Source organism: Seriola dumerili, unplaced genomic scaffold (assembly GCF_002260705.1).
Source record: "Seriola dumerili isolate Sdu_G_001 unplaced genomic scaffold, Sdu_1.0 BDQW01000331.1, whole genome shotgun sequence".
Lineage (NCBI taxonomy): Eukaryota > Metazoa > Chordata > Actinopteri > Carangiformes > Carangidae > Seriola > Seriola dumerili.
The window spans coordinates 11,433,486-11,457,544 of NW_019174586.1; the positions used below are offsets into that span (position 1 = coordinate 11,433,486).

Here is a 24,059-nt window from a genome sequence, read left to right on the forward strand (position 1 = left end):
TGTGTCGCTACGCCCTCTCGCACTGACAGAGGGAGAGGGACACATCAATCTTTCACTAATTCCTTCAAGTGTGAAAGGGTCCTTGTGGTGTCAGCCAAAGGAGGTGGGGGTGGGGGGGTGGTAGGTCCTGGCCGAAGGTATTGAATGAGGGGAGGACATGAGAGGAGGATGGGAGGAGATGGGCCTCCCCGCCACAGAGGACCTTTCCTTCTGGGTCTCCCACCTCAACCCTGGGGCCGACACCCTCGGACGGCCAACCAGATGGCAGCAGCATTAGCCCAACAAAGGCTATCTAATTAGGGGTACAATAGAGAGAAAGGGGGGGAGGGGGGGGGGTCTCCTGATAGACGGCACTCATGAAGAAGAACAGCCAGGCAGGCCGCCTGAGACCAAAGCAAGTCAACAGCGTACCTACAGCCCCCATCCCTGCACACACACACACACATACACACACACACACACACACACAGACCCTTAACACACACTCGCTTACACCCCCCTGGCAGTAATATAGGGGGCTATGACTTTATTACCCCTCATTAACACAAATTAGACCACTTGAGCCTCCCTGAATGGCGATGACAAATTGAATTAAGTGTTTGGAAACAAGTCAATCCCCACCCCTGGCCAGGCTGCGACCATATTGCATTAACATTCATTGAAGGGTGTGTGTGTGTGTGTGTGTGTGTGTGTGTGTGTCTGTGTGTGTGTGTGTGTGTGTGTGTGTGTGTGTGTGTGTGAGTGGGGCTATAAAAAAGCTGTGCTATTATTTAGAGGTAGGTGGAGTTTTTCGAGGCTGTGAATGGTTAAATTCCTTTGGAAATGATATGGATCCTCCTGGCTGTGGCGAGTTAAGTCAAGCAAGTTAAGGGAGGAATAAAACAGAAAGGAACAGATGGTTTGGTCTGAGGATTCAGACACATTTTATTTTGAGATTATCCACTTTTTTTTATGACAAGTCCACAACATATCTAAGCTTCAGGGACAGAAGTAAGGATTATTTCACATATCTGCAAGGAAATCTATCCAACATGTTTTCCCAGATCAGATTCACCACTGATATTCGTTTTATTTCAGAACATAGATAAGAACAAAAACTCTGATAACACATAAAATGTTATTCATTTCCACAGAAAGAAAACAATAAATGTATTAACTCAAAAATGTCTCATTGGTCTCTACAGTTTGTTTATTTATGATAAACTTAATACGTGGACCCCTCTGTGGGAATGTTTGTAGATAGTGAATGATAAATCATGAGCCAGTTGTGAGTTTACTGCTGAGTTAATTATCTCTGCTAATCTTATCTCACTGAAAATTATTATTTATTTTAAAACAACAACACTCACAAACACTCAGAGGAGCAGCTGGCAGAGCAACGCGTCTCTGGTGGGTGGAGTTTAAACTTGTTTATGTAGAAAATATTTGTTATTTTTGCTTTATGTTTAAATAAACTGTGTGAGAGAGTAAACTATAAGTTATCAAATATGTGATATATGTGTGTGTGTAATGATACCTTTAAGATTTAATTGTTTTTTTTAACTGAAAACATGAGGGAAGGAAATATGGGAGTTAATTTTAGTTCCAGATTGCAGAGAGTTACTGTAACTCTCAGGCTACTGCTCTGGTGTGTATATACATATTCTGATATAGTCCGTTGAGGATGTGCACTCTTTCCACAATTAACTTAAACATCTTTCACTTTAAATAGTTTTTAAATCAAAGGAAGGAAAAGAATGACGATTAATACTCGTTAAAATTCAAGTTCAACTGTTCTCTGTTGTTGTGTCTGGAGAGCAGTGGTGTAATGACAGTTATACAGCCTCTAAATATCTACGGTAAAACTCAGCAGTGATAATCACGCAGGAAACTGCATGTGTTACTCTTTTCAATGTCTTGTATTTAAACGGAGTCCGTCAGCGTCAGTCCCACGTGACACTTCTGTAGTCATCCACTTTTTCCATCCTTGTCTTGACATGAGCAAAGATTTTGCTTCGCTCCTGACGGTTGTGTGACACTGACACCTTGTGGCGCCCAGTGATATTACAGTTGACCAGACTGACTTCCAGACACGGAGCGGAAGTGCAGGAAAGGTATTTAAAGTAGACAAATAACAACAATAAAAAAAAAACAAACTGTGGTGATGAGTTATTCAGTGATGCAGATGTGGGATTCAGATTTATGGCTGGACTGTAGTTACATCTGTTTTACTGCTGGAGGTGTTTGGAAGCTGTTAATGGAAGATATTTACAGGTCAGCAGCAGATTAAGCCGCAACATATTCGTCAAACATGTGGTGTGGAGCAGAACAGAACAGACTAATCAGGAGGTTCCTTTGTCAGAGGCGTATTTATCTCTCACTGTTGTGTCACGGTAACAAGATATTGTTGATACTCAAGTGTAACCCAGTGATCTTATGTGCAGCTCTTTGTTTTGACATGTTTTCTCAAGTACAGAACACACACACATATAGTTAAACACACACACACACACACACAGACACATTCTTTAAGCTGTGAAGCTTTTTTCCCGCTGCTTTCAGATGTCAGAATTTGGCTGGGAAACAAAAGAAAAGCCTGATTTTCTTCCTCGTGTATGTTTCAGACAGCTGTTATATTTCAAAGAATCACTGCTGGTGGTTTTGATTAACAGCCGTTCAGACCACAATTACACGTTACTCAGTTCAGACGTGTTTTTAACTTGACTTATCAGCTGAGTAGGATCATTGTTTTCCATCAGCATTCAGTTTAACATATTCACATCATGAGCAGATGGAAGTAGTTCCGTGCCTTTCTGAGGTGCACTTTGTCAGAATTTTTGTTACCTCTCATCTACCCTAATTTTATCAGCCAGTTGTAGGATTTAAACTTGCAACTCTCATCACCATCATGAGTCAAAAACGACCGATTTATCATCTCATCTCACTAACACTGAGTTGTAGACACTGGACAACAATGAAGAACCTCCTGAACCAACAAGATCCTCTCTCCTCTGACGGCGGGAAAAAGGCCATTACAAAAAATGAACAGAGAGTTAGCGTGAAAGCAAAATGTGATTCAAATCCAATAATGATTCAAAATGCTCCAGTAAAAAATGTAATAAATCTGATATTCAGAAGTCCAAAAATCATGAATTAGTTCAACATTTATGGACACACAGATGTTAAAACTGCAGTGAAGTCAAAATCACAGGTCACAGATTAATCTTCTACTCACTGCCTCCTGAGAACAACTGCAGAACATTTTTATTATTCAATCAACTGCTAATAGTCTGAAAATGTTGGGATCTCACTTGTTTATGCAAAAAGGTGTAAAAAGCCTCTTCACTGAGAAAATATATTTTCTTCATTGTCAGTATCAACAATCAAACACCAGATGGTGCTAGAGTTTTATGGAAGTGAAAGTCCTTAGAGACTAATGTTGGTAAACACCAGCTCAAGTTACAAATCTAACAGGCTCTGTCACAGTTTAGTGTTTTCATCATCACAACATAACAGCTGAAATGTGATGTTACAAACCAGCAGGACATCTAATATATTCACATTATAAATGAGGGTTTTACAGTGAAAGATTTTCACAGAAAGCATCTTGTCATGTGCAAGAAGAGGCCATCAAGGTCTTTAGAGCAAGATATTGGAAAGTTAAGAATAAATACAATGAAAATATACTGTAGCAGATGGGAAGTGTTTGCCATGGTTCTACCAGTTGGGAAATATTGTGTGTTAATTATGAAGAAAAAAGTACAATTTAGACAAAACTACATGAGGGCAGATGGTAGAATGTGAAGATCTATTACTCCTGACTCAAACTCCCCTTTGATTAAAACCAAATTAAGTGAAAAGAAAAAAATGTTGCTAGAGTTTGTTTTTGTTTTCTGTATCCTGCTGTGGTTTCACATTTGTTTCCCACCAACCACCCCAAACATTAGAAATCACATTGCAAGCGTAGACTGTATATAAAAGTGGACGTCGACTCCGGGTCTGGAAAATGAAGCCAATGCGGAAGTGCCTCAAACTCGCATTCTACCGAATGACCATCAGGGGGCGACTCCACTGGTTGCAAAAAGAAGTCCGATTGTATTGAAGTCTATGGGGAAAATAACCCTACTTGTCACTTGATTTGTTACCTCAGTAAACGTTTTCGTTATGTGTTTATGGTCCGAATTGCTAGTTTGAAGTTTTCTTCAATACATTTTTCAAATTATGGTCCTTTTTAAAAAAGAAAATATACGTTAAAGCAGAGTGATTTTAGTGCGTGGCTACCGAGCGATGTGTCGGACATTTGACTTGTAATTGTGATTTTGAGTTCATCAAAATTAGCTCCAACATGTTGTTTGCCTGAAAATGTCTTGTTCGGTTGTTTTAAAAGACACTCGGAGGAGTCATCGGTTCAATTTTTTCCGGTAAGTACATTTTGTTTTAAGCCTATTTCTTTGCTAGCCAAAATTAGCATCCCTGTGTACATCACAGTTCAGGTGAAGATGCACCTTGCTAACCAAGCTAGTTAGCTAGCGTTAGCTGATAACTTAGCGATTGCTATGCTAACGGTACCTGGGCCCACTGGGCAGGTAACCTGTGTCAACCTGGGTTAGCCCGTGGAGGTGTTCAGTCAAAGCCCAATAAAAAGGTGAATTTAATCGACGTTAATCTAACGACGTTTGGTTTGTGTTTCTCCACATGTGACCCAGTTTAAGTGATCTGCGTTAGTGTAATGCGCAGCGTTAATGTTGGTTAATACATTGTCCATCAAGACGTCGTGATAGTTCAAGTTAAGATAACGTGACGTATGCAAAATGTGTAGAAAAATATGTCATATAGAAGATTGTTCATTTAATACTCAAACCAGTCCTCAACTGAAGCAGACATTCATGCACCTATCCTGACAGCTGATCGATATTTGATTAACTGTGATCCACCGCATCTTAATTCAAGTGTTTGTCTTTTGTTGTCATTTGAAAGGTTTCCACACTGTGAAAACTGAGTGATCTGTGCCAACAGAAGGAGGACCTCATGTACAGAGAAGCCCATTTGTTTCCAGTCATCTGGCTGTGGAGAAGGGAGACTGCATGGACATCCTTAGTTCTCAAATGTGCTGTGATGATGATGCTAGAGAACCTCTCCCAGTTCAGCTTCCTCTGATGAAATGACAGACTGTTGATGAGTTTGTTCATTATTCTCTGTCTTCAGTATTCACAGGTTCAGTTTCTTACCTGCAACTTAATTTCTGCTGTTGTTGACATGCGATGATGGTAGCAACACTTTTAAGAACAGAATTTATAAATATTAAACTGTGATTAAGTGATGGATCAACTCTAGCACTGTCACCACATCCGCAGGTGAAAGTATTTACCAATTAACATCTGCATGTTTTTTGATCCTTCATTGTCAGTGTTGTCTTAGCTTAACGTTATTGGACATTATAAACTACATTAATTTAAACAATTTACAACACTGGAAAAATGTATAAAATAATCTAATAAATGGATTCATTAAATACTGTAGTGTACAATTTACAATCAACTAACTATTTAAAATCAAAAAATAGTTGTGGATGAAGTTAAAGCTGAATTTCTCTGTCATATGTAAGTTTGCTTAATAAAAAGAAGTAGTTGAATCAACAGCGCAACAGAATCTTTAGTAACAAGTATAATCATTATTCATCATGAGTCCTAATGTGTGAGACAGTTAATATTTATTTGCTCCAGTAACAATCTCCCTCTAAATAAGTGATGCTGTTGGAACAGCACACTGATATTAACTATAATGGCTGAGGACTGTGAAATATGAACTCTAATGTTTTAAACTATTGACAATTTATTACAGCTACAGTGGAGTCCAAAAGTCATGTGATTGTATGTCTGACATGGGGCAGAGTGTAATACGACAGTGAGGGTGAAGGGAACCAGGAGGAGCAGAGCTGATCAGACTGAACAATGTTATGGCCACAAGTGTTGCATAAAAAATACTGTATTATCATATAAGACACTGTGTGTATGTTTGGGAAGAGAAGATCTTCATGTGTGGACACTGCAGGTGGAGTTGGTGCAGGGCCTCCATCATTGCTGCAAGAGGTTGTAGGTGTCCCCAAAGATCCAGACCTTGGCTGGATGGAAAAAACACATTATAATAGAGAGAAATCATATCAATATCATATTGTAGAGTATAGAGAAAAAGACAAAAGAAACAGCACTCTGATTAGATGATCAGATATCTGAAAATACATTATTCCCTCAGCTTAGTTGTAATCAACAGTCTGCTGAACCGTTTCACATTAAATAACAACAGAATAGAAACTAATACTCAGTTTGGTGTCATTGTGCAGGTGCACATGTCATGATGGTTCTCAGCTCTCAGTGATGTTCTTTATTCTGACACAGAGACAGAATCAGTCCAACAGATGTTTTGACTCCTGTCATCAATAATGAAATGAACTAGAGCTGAAAACTAGCCAACTAACACTGAACCAAACTTAATATGAACAAACACGACACACACGTCCGCTGCTCTGCTCTTTAACAGCGCGTCCAGACACGACAGTTCCCTGTAATAACGGGATCGTTTCTAATATTACAAGGTTTCTCCTCATATATGTGATATTTACCAAATGCTGACATGCATGCAATTAGCTACTAAGATTATTTTAACACTAAAATATAAAGTTCACCTCGAATTATGAATGCTAATTGTGTCAGCAGCAACTTCGTTCCGCGTATCCAGGAGCCTGCTGCGGTCAGGTAGCAGGTGTAGGCGGCCGTGCATATCAAAGATCCTCTATACAGAAGATGCCGCACTACAGGCAGCGCCAATGGTATGAAATGGGACACAGTTCGGGTCTCCTGGCCACAGCTGCAGCCGTTTAATCATTCAGAAGAAGTGTTTAAGAGCCCAGTCTGCACATCGTTAGTGGCGGCTGACATGATAGGCAGCTCGCCTCTGTACCGCCTTTGTGAACATTTGCTTGTATTGCTAGCATTAGCAGCTATCTTGCTGACATTGTTCATTGATGAATGAATTTAACGATTTATTAGATTGCAAAATAATACAGTGTAAAAAAGTGAGAACTTTCTAAATGCACTGTATGTGTAACTGATTGATCTGTCCAACAGCCATCTCTAGTATTCTTTCCCAACAGGTGCTTCCCACCAGGGAGTTTCTCTAGGATGAGGTGTAATTCAGGCAGAGTACATGTTCTTACAGCTGCTTTCACACCACTGCTGTGATATTAACATTTGAAACCTTTCCGTCTCTCTCTCTCCCTCCAGGTGACAAAGAAGCTCGCTGGTGCTGCATCTGAAACGGCTGCCTGGGTTACCAATGTTGGTGTGTTGGCTTTCCAGGATGGTGGCCGGATTGACGACGCTGCATCTTCAAGGTGGATCCCCGGAGGGGCCTGCTGTCTCATTGAGGCATAGCGGTCCTTGCTGGAGGGGGAAGCACATGATGCTCGGCCTGACTGTTGCCATGGTGATTCTGAGGATCTCTTGGGAGGAGTGGAGGCTGCACTGTTGGAGGAGGACACATGGGGCAGAAGAGACCGCCCCCCTCATCCAGGATCTCCACGTCACCCTGGACGTCCCTTTGCTGGATTCTCTCCACGTCCAGGACATATGGAGACACAGAGGAGCCACCTGAGCTGCATTCATGACCCAGCAGGTGCAGCTGTACACAGAGACTGGTAAAATATCCACCTTAACCAGTTCATCTCAGGTACATGTGTGTCTCTCATAGCTTGCGACTAAGTATATTGTGTATTATCATTTCATGCAAACATGAAATTCATTTTTGATCCAAAACCTTTTTTTGTCAAGCCAGTGCCAAGTATTTCCAAGCTCCTGGCAACACCTGCCAGACAGAGCAGGAGAAATAGCGAGTTGTTTTCCCAGTTCAAGGCAGCGAGGGGGAAGAACACCTCCTGTCCTGGGAAGGAGAGTCTCCAGAGGTGATTCACTTCAAATATCAGTTTCCTCTAATGAATATCAGATCTATATTAACACTCACTGCTCTCTGATTATCTTTCAGCTGTCTTCTTGGACAGAACTCGGGCCCTGCAAACTGGGCCAGTGTTAGCCGCCTGGCGGAGGCCGTTTGCAACCGGCTCTGCCGTCTTCACCCAGTGGCCACGTCATTCAGAGGGACCGTGAGGACTCGGTGGTCATTCATTCTCAAGGATTATGTGGCCATCAGAGAGGCATTGCTGGCCAGCTTGAGGTTGATGGCTCAGACCAACATCCAGCTGAAAATCCTAAAACTGTCTGTTTGTTTGTGTGTTCCAGGTGCTGACCAGACTCTCCCTTCAGCAAAGGGTCTGTTCTTGGTACAGGTGGGACAAGAACAGCCCTTTAACTTCAATGTCCCAGAGGAGCAGCCTGGCCCCTCATCCAGTGCTGGTCCTCCCCTCACTCCAGCCACCTCCTCTGCCTGGACTCCCTGTACCCAGGACCAGAGCCTACGGGAAGAGGAAGGCGGCCCGAAGCTGCTGTGGCAGAGTGGGGGCCGCTGCCTGGAGGAAAAAAAACCTTCCGGCTGCCAACGTCATACATCTGCAGCAAGTGCATCCAACCCAGAAGGTTTGACACTGACCTCACTCACATTGCAGGTGTGTCACACTGTGTGACTGTTGGTGGAAAGACTGTGGAGGGAGGAGATGAAGAGAAGACAGGACAATGTTTTCTGTCTTTATTTATAACTTTTAAAAGTCCCAAAAAAGTATGTATATTCAAAGATGACAAACACTTTTACTGAACTGTTCTTTTTTTCTTTTCTTTTAATTATTATATTCTTAAATTGCATTCACGATGGCGCAGTGCAAAGACTGGACAGTGACTGATTCCCTGGTAAAAAATGTTGTAAATAGTTTCCATTGGGCACCATGCTGTTACTGTATGTAGGAATTCATTTGTAATTTGTGCTTTCTTTTACTCTTGCAGCTCACATCATGTGCTGAGGTACAGTGGATGGATGGGCATTGGCTGAGAAACTAAGGTCATCACATGACTCACTGTCACAGGGTGAGGAGCTCTGGAGAGAGATCATCAGTTTCACCTGAACCTCAAGTTCCATTAGTAAGTTATAGAAGTTTATGGCGCAGTGACTCACTGTCGCCTCTTGAGGAACAAAGTGGTATTACAAGATGAGAAGGACTGTTAGCAGCAGTTACACAGTGAACCTTTTTAAGGCAATCTACAGTCACTTATATCTGCCCCATTAACCCCATTACTATTCTGTTCAAAGGAATGCATTTATTAAGCATTGCTATATATTGGATAAAGTTTAAATAAAGGGCTGATTTGTTTTAGCATTTGTAAGTGTCCTTGATTTGTAGTTTTAATTCATATATATGCATTAGGTGAACCTGGATGAAACTAATGCAGTATAATGGAACAGGCCTGCAGCAAATCCTCCTTCATGAGGATTATAATGTTCAGTATTTACTGAATCTGTTTGAGAAGTGTTGGTTTATTTTAATGGTCATTGTGAAGGCTGCATTTATAATTGTGGTAATGTTTAAGTGCACTGGCATATACTGAGAAGTGTTCCTAATATTTTGTCAAATTTAATTCCTAAAAATGGGATGGACAAAATATTAGGAACACCTCTCAGTTTATAGAGTTAGTTTATATACGGTGGTGTCCAGAAACAGCATTTCAAACAAAATAGAAACTAAAGTGAAGCTGAAATAAGAATCACAGTTTTGTCTCTTGAGCTGTAGAAGAGCAAAATTTCTTAAGGAATTTTCTAGTTACGTGCCTGCAATGCAATAGCCTTGAAGGCATATATTATTATTCTGCATATTTATTCGGTTTAGTCGTTTTCTACATGGAAATTTCAGCATGTAACTAGTAAAATTCATACCAGTCACGCTCCATAAAAACCATCAGCAAAGCAGAGCTTCATAAAAAAACTTTATTTCACATTAAAACTACATTAATTTCAACAATTTACACCACTGGAGATGTGTACAAAAAAATTTAATAAATGGATTAATTAAATAATGTGTGCAATTTACAATCAACTGTAACTGACAAATTAAAAATAAATATTTATTCATCATCAGTCTTTGTGTGTGACAGTTTACTTGTAGCAGACTCTCAGTCTGAGGGAGGAGCTGTTCTGAAGTCTGTTCATGTTCTGCAGAACCAAATTAAAACACAAGGTTAGAATACATTTTACACTGTGGTTTTAAAGTAATTATTTTTGGGGGCAGTTTTTGCCTTTTTATTCAGAAAAGGACAATGAAAGACTGACAGGAAAATTGGGGGGAGAGAGAGGGGATGACATGCAGCTATGGCCATGAGTCGGACTCGAACCCACGGCCGCTGCGGTGGTTTTACAGTTTAACGCTAGCGCACATGCTAACTTCAACTGCAATAACATTACAAGTTACTCCTCACATATATGATATTTGCCAAATGTGGTTGTATGCAATTAGCCTATACGACTAATTTACCAGTTGCTCAGCCAGGGACCGGTTGCTGTCAGGTTGCCGATGCGGGTGGGCGTACTTGGTGTCCTCGAGGACACAGGTCAGATCCACCCCCCTCCCTTATCCCCAGCTCCACCCTCTCACCCAAATGTGGTTTCTTCTGGCTCCAAAAAAAACCAAGATGGCGACGTCCATTAAGCCAAACTCGAAGCTTCAAAACAGCAGTTCACAAACCAATGGGTGACGTCACGGCAGTTTGCCTCTTGATTACAAGGCAGGTTAATAGGAAACATAATTTATGTGTGTCTTTTAATATCTTTATGTAATGTATGTTAATTTATCCCTGGTGCTGCTTTTATTTATTTTCTTTACTGTACCTATATATACTCGCTGTTGCTTTTGTTGTTTGTTTTGTAGACTGCCCTCCTGTATACTTACTGATTATCAATAATTATCAATAACCAGTTCTACTCGGCCTCAGAATGACTTACCTTTGACCCCTCATGCCTAAACCTAACCAATCCAACCAGCGAGGCAACGCTCATTAGCCAATCAGAGGCAGCGTAGTGCGGGTCGTGTCAACTCTAGAGTAGGGTTTGTAAATTTAAATCCGGCTGCCGTATAATTGATAGCTAATCGATGGATAAAATCACAATGGAGGTAAAGCGTACTGCCAATTTATTGAGGCAAACCACCAGCTAAAGAGATATAAACAGATGAAGCCCACCCCACCAGCATCGTTTTTGTTTGTACTTGTAGTTTTTCCTCGGAGACGGAGTCTGTCGCTGCACCACCTGCAGGAGTATCAGCGTTAGCACCGCGGACATTGAGGAGTCTACTGTTTACAACTGTCAGGTTAGGACTGAGCATTTGAGCAGCCTCTCCAGCCAACTTCAATGTACCGGCCAGACATTTTGGGGGAAAAGAAACTTTCAGCCGCGCACTCACACCAAGTTGGTTTGCTAAACGGAAGTGGGCTTCATTACGTGTCGGAGTTTGTTACCAGTTGTGTGTTTTGCATGAAGAAGCTGCAGCAGAGGGAAACCGGTCGATTTGGTGCCCCCTTCACCTTCCCGAGGAGCTGGACCCAGCGCGTCCTGATGGCCACATCTGGATTATTATAACTACTGGAGCACCTGACCTGCAGCTCAAGGTAAGTTAATTGGTTTAAGCTGCCGCCGAGCAGTTTAATATTCAACTGTCAATTACTTTTCAACACCACACCGATATAACACTGTTGTAAAAAGTGCGTATTTGGAAATGTTCTTGTGTGTTGCGCACAATGAGCTATTGGACCTGCTAGTGACAATACAGGTATACATTTGATGGTGTGTTATTGTTAGCTGCCGCCGAGCAGTTTAATACTGAGTTGTCACTTACTTTGAACTTCACACTGATATTACTTTGTTGAAAAAAATGTGCTTATTTGGATATGTTCTTGTGTGCCCTGCGCAATGGGCTTTTGGACATGTGTATTGCAATGTTATGGCATTATTGTGAGCTATTATTGTGCAATAGCATTGCTGAGTCCTTGTTTATAGTTCTGGCTGCTGTTGTTGTTACTGCTGCTGCTTTTTTGGTCTGTGTTGTAGTAGTATTGTTGTAGGCCGGTGTTGTATTAGTATGGGTTGTATTGTATGGGATAGATAGATAGATAGATAGATACTTTATTTATCCCCCAGGGGAAATTCATGTATCATGGGTTAGGGTAAAATGCTCCTCACACTACTGCATCCCCAACTTAAAACATCTTCCTGCGGCCCTGCATAACTTAATGAAACCCAAGAAAAGTTGAATCAAGGGCATCCGGGCTTGAAGATACTTCACCTCTCATCCATTAAGGTCTGAAGAAGCCTCGGTTCTTCAAGTCCACTTGCCCTTGATTCAACTTTTCTTGGACGACCATGACGACTGAGAATCTTCAAAAACAACGAAAGTCTTTGTAAGTTGGGTGTAAAATATGTACCTTCATTCATCCTGATAAAACTAATGCGTATTACCTCTACTTTATTCTCATTAAATACCAGTGGCCTGATTGGTTGTGGATTTTCGTCAAGTCAAACTACATTCATCTTGCTTTTGTCATATATTCTCAGACATCTACTCGTTTATTACAGTTACACATAATATGCAGAGTCAGAAGATTCGGTGCAGCAAACTCCATTTACTGCAACACAATCAAATATTCAAATTAAATCATTTAAAACAGTCACACACAATCGTTCACTGTTCCATTTACAGAACATTCGTTTTGTGCTTCGCTCCTCTGGGGGTGTCACTTCAATGTACGTAACCTTCCCGTGCTCTGAGGAGAAATGATCCGTATCACAAAATGTGCAAAGATTTTTAAGTTGAAGGCTCGATTTCAACCTTCTTTGAGCTGCATATTCTCTGCACCCTGGTCAATGTGAGCATCGACCGCGCCTGCATTATAGAAACTGAGCTTTTACAACCAAGCTTCTCAGAATCAGGCGAATAATTCACTGACCAAGACCAAGAAAAGTAGGTGATTACTTATATACATGATATGGTATCAGTGGCAGGTATCAGCCTGGTTACTGTACCTGTACTGTTCCTCAAAATCAGTAATTCTACTTTCTTTGCATTAGGTCAAATTGATTTTGAAAGGAAATAATGCAATAGAATTATTAGGAGGCTTTTCCTGTTTACTTTGCTTTGAACCTCATGGCTTCCATAAGTCTTTCAGATGAAAGAAAAGATTGCGCCTGATTGACATGGTGGTGATCAGGATGCCATACTGGACCTTTCACAAGCCACAATAATGTTACTAAAATATCCTACAGACCTTGTTGTACTGACGAGACACAGTATTTATTTGTGTGATGAGATTCTGTTGCATCAAATTCCTGTTTGGTAGCTGCTGGCGTTCGGTTTCCCAGATGGAGTAGCCCTTGCGGCCTCCAGACGGTGCTGTTGCACCTTCTCATAGCACTCCGGTCCAACTTGTTGAGGTCTTGTTTGCCTGCAGACTGGCCCGGTATCCACCTGGAAGTGGTACAAAAGCACAGTTGTGCAGGAAGCTTCTGCAATTTCCTCCCTCTTGCGTCACAAACGCATTACTGTGCCTCTCACCCAAACCACAACCACATGGGACCCGGTGCAGCGCTGGAATTTTCCCACTGACAAAAACACATTAACTGTGCAGAGCTACACAGACCGACTGGATCACAGGGCCCGAGCTGTTGCTGTGATCCGGTCGATGAATGAGCCTCTTCTTAGCAGCACCTGTCGGGTGTTTGTGGGAACAAATGAAGTACAGTGTCTGTCGAAATCTGCCTTTCTACTGTATTACCTCTATTACATCTGAATGTCCGTCGAGTCCTTCTTATTTCCAGAGACTTCTTCCTGGTATTTCAGTTGTCAGCCTCTGATGTTTTACCACACTACCACACTTTGCCTGATTCTTCATTAAACATTTAAAAGTGCTTGTTGGTCTATGTTCAAATTCAGAGATAGGAAACAGTTCAAATTACACATTACACGAATTTGTTTGGTCAAACACCACGAGACAGGCTGCTGCTGTTGCTCCCACCTACACAGAAATAAACTTATAGCGGTATTTTCCATCGGTTTCAACCAAGAAACAATCTCAAGTGAGTGGGAAAGACCACCCCCGGGCAGTTTTAATCCACTGCATTATTAAATAAGAGGAGATAGAAAACAGATCAATTTACCACTTGGACGGTGAGCAACATGATCTCCAAAAAAACAACCCTGGGCCATTTTTAATGAACATTTTGTCTACTGGCATGAAGACGGTATGAATGAAGACAAATTGTGGTCCGTAAAATGTTCTTTCCCAAACTTCCCTGCGAGCACTGACAGACGTGGTAGTATTTACAAATACAGTGTCTTAGTTGTGGATTTTCTATGTGTAAAAATCTACAGTTTACTCCCAGTAAAGTACAGACAGTATAGCAATAGAAAAACAGATGCATGGTGTTCAGTGGAGTGCCTTCTCTGTGATTTACAGCCATCTGAAACTATCTCACATCCTGTATTGTCAAGTGTTTCCTCTCATTGTCTGATCAGATGGTGCTCAGGTTGAAACTGGGTGGAGCTGTGGACCTTCTTCACAGCAGACGTGTTGGCGTGTCATAAGAAGGAGAAGCACAGGTGTAACCGATGACATGGGTCCTTCTGTGCCGGCTCTCTGGGACACTTGACGGAGCTGAGGCATCGTTAACCAAATTGGTTTCAGCTGCGCCTCTCCTCCTTTGACAAGTCAGAACGTCTGACCTGAAAAAGAAGCTGCTCTGGGAGGTTTTATAACCTTTCTCTAAAGTCTATACCGGTAGTTTACCCTTTATATGCTGTATGTATATGTGTGCTGTTTGTAGGGAAAGGAAAGTGTCTGAAGTGTCTTGCAGACTTACAAACTTTTTTACTTTATTTACTTATTGTTTGTTTTTCTCGGTTTTCCTGCATCTGTCTCGCTCTTTTTTGCAGTTGTGAGTAGTTCCCCCATTCGCTTTATGTTTTACATTGTGATACAAGAGTGTCAACAGCTGCAGTCAATGGCGCGCTCCAATATCAAGCATGTACGTATACTGACATATCTGTGTGTACTACCTGCTTAGAATTAGTTTGCAGTATAGTGTTAACAGTGTATAGTGTTGATTTTTACTAACAGGAAATGATACAAGGCATTTATCAAACTGCAGTTTTGTTTTTTCAGCTTTGATCATTGTACGTCTCCAAACTCAAGCAGATTTAATTTGTGTTGTTTAATGACTTTACTAAGAATAATTTATACATTCACCTTTCTAGTAGTGAAGACCACTTAGTTTATAATAAAACGTGGCTCCGTCCTAACATGCAAAAGGATGAGGGTAAAATAAACTTTAATGTAGTTAACCTCAATGTGATAGATCAGGATTATTAAACGTTTAACGTCATTATTGCAATTTCACTTTATAAACTCATTTTATAGTCGTCTAGACAAACATTAGGTTCCACAGCTTTATACTAAAGGTTTAGTAAATGCACATTCTTACATAATGAACATGTCTGGAGTTCATATGGTCGGTTTCGTACTATAATAATGTTTTCATTGCTCAGGTGCATGATGGAGCTGAAGCACTGAACTAAAGTTGAACTCACCTCGTGCTCCGTTAGTTCAGTTTAATACAACAGAAGTAACTCATCTCTTACACCTGGAGCCCTTTTTTTTTTTTCTTTCAACACTGCAGAAAACGATCCCCATCAGTCTTCACAGTCACGGCTTCATCATCAGTCTCTAAATAATATTTACCCTCAGATCCACTTTTTTTTTTTTTTTTTTTTTTTTTTTTTTTGCAAATTTTTGTGCAGATAAGTGGCACCCAATCACCACTCGGCCATAATGTGAGGGCTGGAGATGGCATGCTCTTTACCTCGCTCTGTGGACTGACTTTCATGCTTGGCTGCTGTCCAATTTTATCTCCAGGAGTTGCTAGGCGACAGGACCATCCTCATTGCAACTGTATTCTGGGAAATGATGGGACCAGTAAATGAATTCTCCAGATCTGTAACTTATTATCTGCTTTCAGCATTGTCATCATATGGGTCAATGAAGAATCAGGATGCTATGTGAATGGGTTTTGTTTTAGTGTTGGGAGTCAGCACACAGTGACAATACAGTGGCTGGATGGTAAGAGAGAAGGGACAATTTAGTTCTTTGAATTTTTTGAAATTGACTCCTCGGGGGTCACTGAAAAGGTCGAGCAAAGAAAACCACAGTTGTCGCTTCAGAACATTGAAAAAGTTCAATTTCCAAACAGCAGTTTAACCAGGGAATATTTCACTCTGTGTAAAAGAATGAATCCTCTAAGTCACATTAACTGCAAAGATTAACTGTTGCTGCAGAGCATTAGCTTAGTCTTTATCACCTCCCGGAGGGAATCCTGTTGCCTCATTCTTGGAGATAACTACTCCGAGTCAACACCTGACTGATAGCGCTGCCCTTTAATTAAATCATTTTTTTTCTCCCTCATCTTTACTTTCTATTGAGAAAACACTGGAGGTGTGATGGATGGATGTGCCGCTCAGTGAGCCCATGAAGCTCTGCAGATTGTATATTTTATCAATATCGTATTTACAGTCTTTACAGCCATCTCAGAAAAGTAGTTGTGTTGAAGAATAACCGCTAATTACAAACCTGTATACGTGTATGTTTACTTATTTCTTTTATTTTATTACTTCACTTGACTGGGACACGGCTCAGTGATCAATAGATTAAATAAAGAAAACATAATGTATTATGTATATACAGTATGTGACTTATGGGAAACCATCAGTGGATTTTCCCGTTTCATGTGACCCTACAAACTTTCCAATGAACCCTACTGACACTATTATATTATAAAACACTATTACTCCGCTGCTGACGCACAAGCTGTTAATGAAATCTGAAAATCTCTCTCTTTTGTTGTTGTTGTTGTTGTTGTTGTTGTTGTTGTTGTTGTTGTTCCGAAGGCCTAAGAAAAGAGCATTGTTCCTCTTTGAATTGTGTGAGACTGCGGTGCAATCTCTGCTTTGGTCTGCTACTTTATTGACAAGGTGAGGGAACATGGTTGGTATCTCCTGTTATGTTAAGCAGCCTCGATTATCTCTGCTGATAGAGGGCTTAGTGGGATGTAGCCAAACGTAACACTGGAACAAAACACTGCTGCGGCGGTGCAGTTTTAAAAACATGACCGTGAAGGGAATGTGAGTGTCGACAAAGAGCATCTTTTAAATACGGATGCTTTTAGTAAATATAGTAAATAAGTTCCATACTTCCTGTTGTGTCCTTTCAGCAGAAAGCACATAAAACGCCATTGTTTGGAAGACGGCCTCAGGAGGAAATTGAATTCCTGATTCTAGAAACTATTTATAAATCCAGAGAGACGCAGATATGAACAGAAAATAAGCCCCCTGCTGTCTTGTTTTATTTTTGTTTGCAGTCTAAGAATATGCCAATAATATTGGAGGAGCTGAAAACGCCCAGAGCCAGACTGCGACTGAGGCCAGACTGATGACAATTCATTTCAAATGCAGGAAAAAACCTTTTAAGAAAACGCACTGATACTCACTGAGTAAATGTTAACATTGCTTAATGTCGTTTATGCTCACCAGGATATGCACCGGTGACTTGGAGGATTATTCCAACTGACAGTACATCTGCACCAATGAAACAGCCCCTGAGAAATAAGCTGATCATGCTGTGAAAGAAACTTAATAACCTGTCTGCCTCACTTAAACGCCAACGAGTTTTGATTTCAAATAAATCCTTTGTGAAATTTCAATTACAGCATCAAAGCTGTAATCTGCCCTCAGAGGGACAGAGTCGTTATCGCCGAGCTCGGCGAATGGTCATTGCAGCCATGTTGACAGAGAGTTCAATAGCGACATTACTCGTCATCACGATTCCTTCCACGCCGGTGGCTTTGAATAACACTGACTACAATAAGTGTCATAGAACAGGTATTAATGTTTTTGTAATACCGCTTATCGCCACACGGGGCGGTAATGTGTTGAAAATACACCACAGTCCAAAAACCTTTTTTTAGAGGCTTTTCTTCCAATTTAAAAATCACACTTGCACTGAAGCACCAGTAAGCCGTCTAATGTGAGGGCTAAAGATGGCATCCTCTTTACCTTGTTCCATGGAATGACTTTCATGCTCAGCTGCTGTCCAATTTTAGCTCCAGGAGTTGCTAGGCAACAGGAGCTTCCTTATTACAAGTGTATTCTGGGAAATGATGGGACCATAAATGAACATTGCAGATCTGTAACTTGTTCTCAGCCTTAAACACCGGTGTCATGTGGGTCGATTAAAGAGAAGGATGTTATGCAAATGGACCTTCAGGTCATTCAGCAGAGTCACTTCACTGTTTGCTTTGTCCTGCCGGGAGAAGCAGACAGGTCGGGTTTGAAGGGTTCAGCTCTATCACAACAGGAAAAGAGGGGAAGTCTGTGAGCTAAGAAGGGTTTTTATTTTCATTATAGAGCCACTAATTCGAGGACATTTTAAAACCTATATTTCTGCAGCGTACAGTCGGCAGAGAGGAGGCTCTGAGAGCTGCATCAGTGAGGAGAACTGTACATCATTATTGCAAGTGCATTGTGGGAACCGATAGGACCAATAAATGGATTCTCCAGATCTCCAACTTATAATTTCCCCTCAACATTACTGCATGGGTCGATACAGAAGAGGGATGCTGTTGAAATGGCCTTTTGTTTCATTTAGTCAATGGCAATATAGTCGACGATAAGACAGCGTAGCATACAGCAAGCACGCTGATGACTGCAACGTTCAGCCGGGCTGACAGAGTGAGAAACGTGAGCTTTTTAACCCTTAAATGTAAAATTTGACACCTCAAGAAAAGGTGGAGAGAAGAAAAACCACAAACCAATCTGCTGCAGTGGTTCCCAACCAGAGGCACGTGTACTCCACAGGGTGCTTCTGCAGTTACAGCTCCAGGGGCGACACGGGAAGATCATGGGGTGGCTAAAGCTAAGACGCAAAAATAGAAATCATGCATACATCCATATATTTGTGTTTGAGAGGAAAATAATCACACACGTGGAAATTTAAAATTGCTGATAGTGTGTAATTATCAGGACAGTCACTTATAACTCAAGTGTTGCATCTGAGAGTGCATCAAAAACCAGCCAGCAAGAAGCTTAAAGCAGTTGATGAGTGAGTGAAATGTCCAAATTCTGCCACTCTTATCAAACATTGATAAATCCGACACAGCCAATTTCTGCAGAAGCAATTCCACGAAGCCATCCCATCTAACGTGGGAGAACATGAGCCAATCTGACGGGGCTGTGGAGAAACACTGGACATCAAAAAAAAAAAAAAAGCTGTAGAAGCACAAATGAACTGTACAGTGACTACAGCAATTTAACCAGGAAGCATTCTAATGCTGCCACCACGGTGTGAATTAATGAATCCTCTAAATCACATTAACAGCAAAGACTAACCACTGCTGCAGGGCATTAGCTAAATCTTAATCACCTGCCAGAGGGGATCCAGGTGCCTCATTCTAGGCGATAACTACTGAGAGCCAACACCTGACCGATAATGCTGCCCTTTAATTAAAACATTTCCCTCACTCGTGTCCTGTTTTTATATATATATACATGTATATAAAAGGCCAATACAGTTCTCTGCACAACTTTGCTGCTGTCTCACATTGCTCAGGTCATCGGGCTCTGCAGAGAGAGCTGTTGTGCACACAAATTGTGCATTGCTTAAAAAGCAGCCAGCTAAGACATATTATATGATCATGGCAGATACATATCACATAAATGGGGCAGCTAACTAGATTATATGGGCCCTGGCTGCAGAGCGGCTAATGGAAGCTGTGGCGTAGAGGGAATAAGACCTGTTAGCTGACTGTGTTTGCCTGAAATGCTAGCCCGCCAGGCCTTTTCACCACTGTTCTCACAGAGACAAATCCCTGTTGCACTTAGTAGTCATCCATTTTTAATGCCAGAGCCTCAGCTGGAGAGATGCATGAAGACAGTGGAGGGAGGGGGAGGGGAGGGGGGGGGGGCAGCAAGGGAGGGAGGAACAGCAAAGGTGTGGATGACACCAGCCGGATGCTTCAGGCTAATGTATGTACAGTGTTCTTGATGTGTTTTTGTACTGTATGTGCAGCGTCAGCAGCAATTATGAACGTCTGAGGTTGTTTTGCTGGGGCAGACAGTAAAGCCATTCATGAACTCATCATGGTTTGACTCTATTTATTGTTTCCCTTCCCTGCTGCAGTAACTTATAAGCCCTCCCAGCTGCACCACTGTGCACAGCTCAGACTTTTTCCCAAAAAAACAAGAAGCGGCAGAAAAAAAGCTTCCTGACTGTTTTTTGAGCCCCTTAATATGTCTGCAGCAGCCATTCCACAGATGGCAGGCGGAGAGGGCCGGGAGGGCCAGCTATTCAATCCACTTCAGTGCAAACATGATCTGTTTGAATGGCGAGGCATAAGCCAAGACATTCTTGTGTGGGCAGACCTCCCTAAACAGCCTCGAACAAACCGTGGCACTGTGTTTGTCCTTCAGAGACAAATCTTTAAGATTGGAGAGCAGCAGATCGGGTTTGAGTTTGTCCCCAAGCAGAGGTTAAAGGGAAAGTTTTTCTTTACTGAAAGTGAAGTTACAGTATGTACATGAGGCCTCAGCTCTTGATCCACATCCAGTGTGTGTCTCAGTCAGTCAGTTAGCAGGCCAATTAGGGCGAGAAGAGCCACTGCTGTAAATGTGTTTTTACTCCACTTCCCTGCTTCATTTAATCAGCCCATCTGCTAATCACTACTCCAGTCAGCTAAACTGTCATTTGAGACGCTCACACAACTTTTGTGTTCACAAAAAGGGTTCACACACACACACACACATACACACACACACACACACACACACTGACTCAGTCAAACACAACCACATAGCTCCAAATATTTGATAAGTTTTTATTTCTCTAGTGAATTCATATGTTGTTATTCTGCACAGCAGCATACAGGAAATTGTGGTAAAATATAAATAACAAAGTTCAACAGTGTTTTCTTTTTCTCTTATTCATTTAATCAAAAAAAAAAAAAAAATCCTCTGTTAAAAGTGGCAAATTTCGTCAGCCTCTCTCAGTATCCACTCTCTTGCACACTCTCTCGAGAATGTAACATTGAACAACTAAACTTTCAAAGTATGGGTATAATCATTATTTACAGACAATCACCTTTTGGTGAGCAATGCTTATAGCTTCATGGAAATTCACTTCCATAATGTTAAATGCAACAAAATGAAAATACAATTATGTTATACAAAGATCAAAAATACTATCAAAACCCTTATTATAAATGGCAGCACTATATCAATAAACTGCTGTTGACATTTTTACATGTTAAGTACAAAATCCTGTTGAGGTAGCGCCCTCTGAAGTCACTTGTAATGTTAAAATACTGAATAAACATCACTTTATATACAATACAGCAAATCTCTCTTCTTTCTTCAATGCAATTGTATTTCCTTTGGTAAACAAAACTGTCAGAAATGTGCAGTCCTGCAAGTGACACTTTCAATCATACATTCACAACATTTTTGCATCTTTTTTCTCCTTTTTTTTTTGGGTTCTTCAGAAAAGAAATGATGGGATAACATGTCGCCTTGGTTTGCTAACATTCATTTGCTCTTGTTTTTGTTGTTTTTGTTTGTTTGTTTGTTTGTTTTTTGCACCACTCGCTCAGAGCTAGCTGAAAAGGTAAATGGGACTCACTCCTGCTTGATATTGCAGAGCAGACCTGCCCATGAGGCTCTCTAGTGAATGCAATGTCAGGGCAAATCAAAACAAACAAAAAATAAAAGCCAGAGAGAAAAAGAGAGACCTGACAAGAGAAAAGAAATCCAGTGTGTCGCCCTTACTTGGGAATGTAAACATAAAAAAAATGAAGGCTAGTATCTCTCATTTCTGTCTGCTTGGAGAGTCAAATTCTCATCACATAGGATTGGAAAAGAGGTTTGGCTTAGCAACAACTGATTATAACGTCCCCCAGAGAATATGAGCCCTAAACAGAGGCCACATTGTCTTTCTTTCTTTCTTTCTTTCATTCTTTCTTTCTCTTTTCTTCCTGCCTCACAGATTGAATGTCAACTTTTTAAAGCAAGTTGGAAAATATGCTGTGGAGCTTTTAGGCAGGCAGATGGGATCAAAGAGTTCCTCCTCCTCCAGTCAGACGCACACAAGTACTCATTAATGACACATTCTTGAGCTTCTTTTAATGGCAAAACATAACTTTGGTTTTCTAAGACGAGAAAGAAAAAATAGTAGCGAGCTTAGCTCACTGTACAAAAATACTCGGTAGAAATATGACATTCATCCCCTTTGCCAATGTCAGTGTGTTTCCCTACATCACCAAAATACTTCTTTTCTAATTTATTCACACTTTGTGATTATTGATACATAGGTGTATTTATATGCACACGCTCAAATGACTACAAACTAGAAAGAAAAATAAATCCAATGTATAAAGCATAAAATTATTCTATGTGGATAAAGGAACTATAAAAATATAAGAGATCTTAGAGAAAAACAAAAAAAGATAAAATCAATATGTTTATGAAACTGGGATAAAGGCTACAGCCGAAATCAAAACAGTCATCTGGAAATTGTTCAGTGCAATTCAATTTACTTTATAGTCTCGTCTGTTTTAGAATATTTTCATCCTCTTACCACCCACTGCCCTCCCCCCCTTTAATGGTCGCTGGGATGGCTGGTCTTTTGACAGTGGACAGTATTTTATCGTGTGGGCATTGTCCCCGTTGGCACTGCACAGGGGACAGGTATAAGCCCTCAGAATCGGGCACACGACCCTGCCGTCCGGGGTCTTCAGGACGTGGGAGCCGTACACCTCCTCGGGCGCTCCGTTATTTCGGCAGAAGACGCAGATTTTGGGCTCCTGCTTGCTCCTGGAAGCGGGTTTGCGCATCTTCCTCTCCATGCCGAACAGATCAAACCCCGCGAAGCTCCCACCAAAGCCCACCTCCCGCTCCGGCAGCTGGACGCCGAGCTGGTTTTGGAAGGGGCTCAGTATCGAGAAACGCTCTTTCAAGTCCAGGATGGAGGCCGGCGGGGGGCTCCCGGACGGGCAGCAGCAGTCCAGGTGCCCGCTCTCTCCAACGCCGCCCGCGATTACGCACGGACACGCCGGGGAATCGTCCAAGCCCAGGGTCGCTTTCAGGGACTCGGTGATGGAGTTGGGGTTCTGGGGCATGCTGAGCTTATTATTCTTCGTAACCAACGTAGTCAGCCCGAGATAGTCGTTCCAGAAATTGAAAGTGTAGTCATATGGGCTGCGCGCGTTCAAATAGTTGTGGTTGAGAAAATCCATGGCCACTTCTGGTCGTTTGCTTGCCGGTAAAAAGGTGAAACAACCAGAGTAATCCGTAAAGTCTTTGTAGCCAGAGTACGTCTCCAGGAATGGCTCATGTACAGCGGTGTGGTCTCCTGTGCTCCTGTTATGATTGAGCGTCCTGCAAACAGGCTTTCTGGTTATAAGGACCAGGAGGGCGGGGCGCTCTCCCTTCAAAACCAAGTTTCTGATCAGGTTGAAAGCAGACTCCCTTTCTTCAAAGCCACATTCAGACACATTTGTTTTCCTGTGGGCAGGAGCTTTTGTCCACATCAGGCATCATTCTGGCGTTTAGAGATTCGGGGGTGGGGGGTGGGGGGGTTATACGAGCAAAAAGTTGTTCACGATTTGTGCAGAGAAATAATTTGGCGCACAAAGCCTCACTGTAGTTCATGGCATTATTTCAGCGCTGGTAGTAACCAGTTAGAGGAGGATGGCTCCGATCTTTGTCCCCAAACTCACGTCACTAGAACAGTGCAGTGCAGTGCTGCGTGTTTTGTGAATTAATATCGTTGTGCACAAACACCATCAACGCAAACAAAAAAAAAAAAACCGCCTTCACACACCTTAACCCTTTGTGTGCCAAGAGCAGAGGCCCTTTGTTCCGTGCAGCAGGCATCCTCTCACTGTCCTGGGAGGAATCATCCGTGCTGATGCATCATGTTATGTTAAAATTGAATCAACATGAGGCAAATATATTCACGCAGAGGAGGTTTTATGGCTCCATTTATACTACTAATCTGCACAGG

General features: G+C 41.6%; 1 protein-coding gene across 1 annotated transcript; it reads right to left on the reverse strand.

Moving 5' to 3' along the window:
* Positions 1-21,519: 21,519 nt before the first annotated feature.
* On the reverse strand, positions 21,520-23,404 carry LOC111232533 (nanos homolog 1-like). The gene has a single exon (XM_022760108.1). The coding sequence runs from the start codon at positions 23,287-23,289 to the stop codon at positions 22,609-22,611; it is 681 nt and encodes a 226-aa protein (XP_022615829.1). The 5' UTR covers positions 23,290-23,404; the 3' UTR covers positions 21,520-22,608.
* Positions 23,405-24,059: the final 655 nt, after the last annotated feature.